At 32.2% G+C, this 6,886-nt stretch overlaps 1 protein-coding gene across 5 annotated transcripts; it reads right to left on the minus strand.

Annotated features, from left to right (window-relative positions):
- Window positions 1-1,459: 1,459 nt before the first annotated feature.
- On the minus strand, window positions 1,460-6,665 carry LOC114313459 (phospholipase D zeta 1). Of its 5 annotated transcripts, XR_014344781.1 has the most exons (9): window positions 6,015-6,665; window positions 5,191-5,224; window positions 4,803-5,030; window positions 4,254-4,355; window positions 3,255-3,386; window positions 2,802-2,920; window positions 2,407-2,668; window positions 2,219-2,298; window positions 1,460-1,715 (listed from the first exon to the last, which is right to left on the minus strand). XR_014344781.1 is itself a non-coding variant. In XM_082895855.1 (7 exons), exons 4-7 carry the CDS (start codon window positions 4,332-4,334, stop codon window positions 1,691-1,693), a joined length of 318 nt encoding a protein of 105 aa, XP_082751981.1. In that variant the 5' UTR covers window positions 4,335-4,355; window positions 4,803-5,030; window positions 5,167-5,224; window positions 5,308-5,423; the 3' UTR covers window positions 1,460-1,690. The 5 variants fall into 5 exon arrangements, 2 of the variants coding, with proteins under 2 accessions (XP_082751981.1, XP_082751982.1); XR_014344782.1 differs by lacking the exons at window positions 2,407-2,668; window positions 6,015-6,665 and adding an exon at window positions 5,308-5,423 and having other exon boundaries at window positions 5,167-5,224; XR_014344783.1 differs by lacking the exons at window positions 2,407-2,668; window positions 6,015-6,665 and having other exon boundaries at window positions 5,191-5,435.
- Window positions 6,666-6,886: the final 221 nt, after the last annotated feature.

Here is a 6,886-nt window from a genome sequence, read left to right on the forward strand (position 1 = left end):
ATTTCACAATGGCGATGAAGATAATCCAATGCATATGCTACATCAATGGCAACGTTTAGCCTTTGAACATAATTCAAGTTCTTAGGTTCATGTTACTCTAAAAGACTTGGGTGTAACCAATTTTCTAAGCACCCATTTTCCATGAATTCGAAGACCAAAGCCTTGAAGTCATTGCCTTTAAAGGTCAATGCTTGAGCAAGCTGTAATTATCTTGACAAGATTTCGATGGTGAATGTTCTTCAATGCTTGTAAGGGTTGTTGTTATTGTTGAAAAAATGTATAAAAACTGCATTGAAATATGTAAAGATATTTTGAGATATGTGAACAGTGTATTAAGATTAGAGTAAATTACATTGATAGTCCTTGCAATTTGCTTATTTTATCATTTTGGTGCCTATAATTTCAAATAGCTCAATTTCGACATTTAATTTTAAATTGTGTTAAGTTAGTCAAATTGATAATGTCGATTAGGTTTTTAAGAAAAATGGTCACTAACGTAGTTGAAATTAACTCATTGAATTGAACACATTTATAATTTTGTATATAAAATCATAATACGTGTTGCTTATGTATAGATTTTCTTTCAAAAAAGTACTAACAATTGCAATAAATTGGATTAAATTGAGACAAAATTATAAATTTAATATCAAAATCGAGCCAATTGAAATTATGAAAATCAAATGACAGAATGACAGAAATATAGGACTATCGGTGTAATTTGTCATTAAGATTATAAATATTCTAATATTTTGTGCATCATATTGACAACTCTTAGAACTACCATTAGTAGGACCAACCAACCATGAGCTATTTATGAACGATTCAGTTTGTTTGTAGAAAATTTTTGGAATTAGGTAGAAAGAGGGAACAAAATTATGGAAAAATTATAAATCATGGTGCCTTACACAAAATATTTACAATTCATGAAATGTTTATCATTGATTTAATTTTATTTTTGAAAACAATGCAATTTGCACATGAATATACTAGTACACAATGTGATTATGTGTATACCCATTTTCCACATGAATCCATGATCATGTTGTCTCATTTCTCCAACAAAGTGGCCACATACCTCTCATATGGGAGTTTAGATCCTCCAGAGTTCCTTCTCTAGAGTGATCTCTCTATAGTTCGATCCAATGGCTGAAATTAAGAGAAACCAAAATTACGTCATTTTGATTAAGTCTGAAAAAACAAAAACAGCGCAGAACAAAGAGAGAGACAGAGAAGGGACCCCTCATTTCCCTCTCAATCGACAGAGGGAGTCCTTTAGTGGTGCAGCGGATTGAAGATCTGGACCCAGAATTTTCTATTTCCTGATGTAGTTGCATTGTGTGTTTTCGTTGGGTTGCTATTGTTATACTAACTTGCAATTTGAGATTTTTTTATTATACTAGTTGGACCCCCACCCGCTACACACGTGGGGGTCGCATTATTGTTGGTAGAAATAATAAGAGAACAAAATTGAAATTATTTTTTTTCAAAAAAATCCCCAACACAAAAGACACACTGTTTCTTCTTTTCTATTGAATAATTATAATCACATTTTACATTTAACGAAATTGGGAACCAAAAAACAAGTCAGTCCCTTGTCCTAGAAAAAACGAAAATACTGTGTGGATTAGTTAAACAGTTTTTTTTCCCTTCTTGCATCCAGCCAATACTTTGTCAAAGGTTACGCGTATGGTTATGCTCCACTGGTCATGAATTCCCTGTATCAAGAAGATTTGCAAATTAGAAAGGTATACTCATTCAGTAACCTAGTAAATTAGTATGGAAGAATTCTTCAAATCTCCTATAAGCAGCTCTTGTGAGTAATGGGCATATGTATGGCCATGATTTCTCGAGTCAAATGGATGTTGCAACCACCTCTTTTTATTAGCATGTGCTTGTGGACATGCAGCTAAAACCTAAACCACTAAAATCATTATAAAATAGGAAGAAATATAAGCATAGAGGTGACTATTTCTTCAAAAGAATCAAGCAGCATTTCAATGGTCTATGCCCAATATAATTGGCACAAACCATTGCAATCTAACATCTATTCATGTAGTCCAAATTTCTGTAAGACATATTACTAATAGTTAAAAAAAAATTATTACTAATAGAGGCAAACAGAAATGCCACTAATTTAGCATACAATTCCAGGTAGACAGAATTAAATTAGGAAGCAGATCTATTGATCTATTGAAAATCAAGCAATGAAAAAGATTACCTTGACAACATCTGGGGATGATTGAAAGCACAAAGACTTATGAGTTGGGATATCAATGGACACCATGGTTCTTCATAGAACTGGAAAACAATAATTGCAAAACAAAATGTGAATAAAAATACCCAACAAACAAAAATATAGTCTTAATTGGTAAATTTTGTATGTTAATTGACAGACAAAAACACCACCCCTTATTGAGAACTCCAGTTTTGCACAAGTTGCTTAATCCGTTACTAGTTGCTTTCAAGCCGGAGCCCGGCTCCACTTCAAATTCGCCATTCCTTGAAATTCACATCTTCCATCTTATCGTATTGATTCTATTTTTCATATTTCTTTATTTTCCTCAATCTTTAGCATAACAGACCTCAATGGATGGGTTTAACCAGAAGATCCAATAGCTGGTTCATTCATTCATGTTATCTAAAGTAGGTATAACTTTTTGATGAATGACTGTCAAACAAAAAAAAAAAAAAAAAAAGAGAGACAAGTTAACTAAAAAAATTCATTCTAAAGTTATCGATTTTATTTCTAAACTTATCACTTAAATAGAAAACTTAGGTGTGGATCATGTTTTGATCATTACCCCAATTTCATTGTTGGACAGAAATGGTTCATGAAGACTTATATCATGCACTTGCACCAATGGACTTGATTTTCACAAGCTTTCAATACTAACAGATGATGGTCATCAAGTTTTAGAACCTAAGAAAAAGACAATTTATCAAACAATTAACTACAGAAAAAAAGAGAGGAAATTATTCAAAACACAAATAACAATATTTTATCATGTTAAACAAAGTCTAACAAGTGATTTTCTTAGCTTATATTTTTTCTTGGTGGTTATTAAATGGCTAATGAAATTTGGATTATGCCTAATGATAGCCTAATGAGCTGTCAATTAAAAGAAGAAAATGAAAAATGGAGGGATCTTCCCAATCAATTCTGTCACGATACAGTATCCAGGGGCAACAGTGGCTTGACTATAGTCATTATGACAAGAAAGAAAAAAAAAATTTGCTTTGGTAGATGTACAAACCTCTTCAGCTGGAAGATGAAGGTGTTCAGACCATAGCGTAAGGCAAAGACTCGAAGAAAAATTTCCTGCCTTCCAAGGCTTTCCTCCCATACATGAATCAACAAATTCTTTGTCTTCAATAAGTACACCAATCTGAATCAACAGCATTTTTGTTTACAACTAAGAGAAACTACTACAAAAAAGTGGAGGAGATTTATAAATTAAAATGAAAGGGCATATCATGATAGATGTGTAGTTTGTCAAGAAGAAGTTGGAGTTGCCAGTAATATGATTGGGTGTAACTAAATGGAGAAACAATTCAAGAAGTCCGCAATAACAACAAAATTCCATGTGTTAAGAACAACAATCTGAAAGTAAAGAGTTGTATCTACTACTTTAGTTATTAATTTGTACATTTTAAAGGGGTAAAAAAAATTTGAATTGTTCAACAACTTGTATTGAGAAATTGTGACTTATCAATCCATCTGTGAAAGTTGTTCTCGCTTGAACCAAAAAAAGGTAATACTCATATAATGCAGACGCAGCAAAAGAACTCAAAAATAAGAAAGTCATCACAAAAATCTATCTAATCTTATAGTCTGTAGATCAGATGATTCCACCACTCTTCTGATTGCCTCTCCAATCATTATGCAAAGAGCGTCAATGGCTCACTTCACAATTATTAATTTTTTTTTTAAACAAAAAAGGAACAAAGAGAATCCACAGATGCAAAATTTTCAAAAGATGCAAAATTTTCAAACTTGCAGACTATATATTAAGAACCAAGCATTATTTTTTTCCCAAAAAAACCTACAAATTCGCACAGAAATTCTTTGCCCCACCTCCAATACAGAGCTCATGTTTATAGTTTTTGAAAGAAAGGGTAATGAAAAATAAATGAGTTCCATTATGCAATCAACTACGAGATAAATCATACTGTATCCGGTTCTGCAATTTAAAACAGCTGACCAAAGAATGGAAAACATTAATGCAAAAGGATCCAAAAGTTTAAGTTGATACCTCAGAATCTCTTGATCCAAGTAAACTCTTGTCATTTATATTAGCTGTTCCTATCAAGGATATACAGTCATCAATCATCATGATTTTGCTATGCACATATATCTGCAGAAACATAAGAATGCAAAATGAGATGTGAATATCTTCTCTACATACCATACTTCACATGATCCGTTTCCCCAATTTGGTTTTCTAGTTTTTGTATCTAATACCAAACAATTGAGCAGTGAAAGCATGTTCGGAATAAGGTAGTAAACAACTTCTACCAAAAACAAAGTAAACAAATCGAGGGGCAAAAAAAAAAAAAAAAGAAACATAAGGAATGCTCTTATTGGAATTTTAGCGAATAGCTGGCATGCTTCTGTCAATTGAGTCAACGAACTTGAGAATCACTCTCTCCAAAACCTAACTAAAGAATGTAATTGTTGCCTATCAGCTGGGGAGGAAACAAAAAATTTTAAACACTAACAGATATTCTATTTATTGATGCAAAAATGGATTAAGAAATTAAGATAATGATACTAAATTAAGAGAAACAAATGAGGTACATACCAGAGGGGGGTAAGAGACAGCAAAAGGCTTTTCCCTGAATTGAAGATCTGTAACAATTGATGGATGAGGGTTTCATGATGATTGAAAACGAAATTCAGGAGCCACCGCCAAGAGTACGTAGAAAATGAATTCCAAACTGTAAGCATACAGCGTATATGTGTTCACCGCCAAACTGGAAGCTTTCCAGAGCACAGATAGGAGCCCTGGGTTGGCTTTATAGGCAGTTCACTGAAACAGAAAACAAAAACAAAAAATATATCCTCTTTCAACTTTATCTTCTTCCTCTTTTTTACAAGAAAACAGGGGGAGGGTTGAAATTCATTAATGAAAAGTAGTGTTAAGGAATGTGTCATCCGAAGCTCACAATTGGGTTTCAATCAGGGCTAACCTCCTTTCTCTGCATTGAATAATGTTCTCAAGACCTGAGAAGGAAAAAAAAAAAGGGGTAAGAAATTAATCAATTAAAGGTAAATGTATTGGATGGAGTAGATGAAGTGAAAATGACATTTTCTTTTATGTTGCTAAAAAATATCAAGCTTGGCTTTTAGATTGGTTCATGAAGAAGGATAGTTTCTTGGTGCTTAATGAGTCAGGTTTGGGATCAACTTGAAAAATCAAAGAACTCTAGAGCTTAAACCCAAGTAACTCAATGTGCTCCATATATAGTATTCCAGCTATGATTACAGTCAACAAATATGGCCTTATTGACACTTGTGTTGCCTTTCTTGATTCAGTGCCTTGGAGAATTCACTATAATTATGCAAACCTGTAATACAAGAATTTGTGTTTCTAATGATGAAAATGGAAGAGTTTAAAAAAAAAAATTAAAAAAATGGATGAGTTTGAAAGTATTCTCGAAAAAAAAAATGTAATTTACAATATTCATATCCTTTGGTATCAACTATGCGGCAATAAAACAAAAGAAGTTTTATTTTACTAAGATCTCTCCATATCTAGGCAGATTTAGATCCTAAATTGACTTCAGGGTTAGCTTTGTTGTTCTACTGAAAATCTTTTGGAAGGACTGTTTATTGTTGGCACTGAAAGAGTTCTAAATTGCTAACATTTACTATTTCACTACAGATCATATAAAAGCAGTCCAAGTAAGATTGCAAAACATCCAAACTACCTCACAAATGTGACCTAAGATCATGACAATTAGATATTGCATGCATGAGGAAAGCAACTAAGATTAAAAGATTTGAAATTTACCTCTCGCACCAGAATTAAAATCTTTGAACAGATTACTTGAGGAACAATGGCTTCTCTAATCTTTTCATTCACAGTGAAAATCCAACTAAAATTATGCTTAAAAGGTAAATTGAACTATGTTTAATATCATTAGCAATACAAAAAAGGTAAATTGAAAAACAAAAGAAAAAAATTGTAACCCATTTGAATTGGCACAAAACAAACTCTAAAAGAACACTTTGGAATTGAATGTTGCATCCACACAAGACTAAACACAACTTGATGCATTTACAAAGTTACAAACATTCAATTTTTAAATTTTTTTTTGGTAATTCAAATTTTATTAAAACACAAAGAAAACTAATTCAAATTATATTCAAACAAACTCCAAGCAACCAACAAAACCAAAACACGGAATTTTCAATATCTCGGGCAAATTACTATTTTGTTTTACTGAATGCTCACTAGAACAAAGGCAGATAATTGTATTAAGATCAGATGAACTATTGTCTTCTCTTCTTTTGTTAAAAAACTATTGTCTTCCTATTCTTCTTAATGGTGCTTCAACATCAACTACTGACTACTCATTTTAAAACAACAATTTCAACTGAAACTTAAAATGTTGAGGCACAAGTAGGAATAAGGGATTCATTTACAGATAATAATAAGAACTTCAAACCAAAGCACAAATGCATGAACAGTAATTTGAACAAAAAACAAATTCAATTCAATGTCGGCACTAACCAAGCTCATAAACAGACATCTGAAAACAATTTTCAATGAAGCAAACATAGGAAAATGGAATTAAGAAATGGAATTCACAGCTACTTGAATATGGAAGTTGAGGAATGTCATGCCTCTTTTGTTTCTTGGACCAAACTCAGAGTAATTTG

The sequence above is a fragment of the Camellia sinensis genome, chromosome 11, assembly GCF_055761805.1.
Source record: "Camellia sinensis isolate YWXY chromosome 11, ASM5576180v1, whole genome shotgun sequence".
In the NCBI taxonomy this organism is placed as follows: Eukaryota; Viridiplantae; Streptophyta; class Magnoliopsida; order Ericales; family Theaceae; genus Camellia; species Camellia sinensis.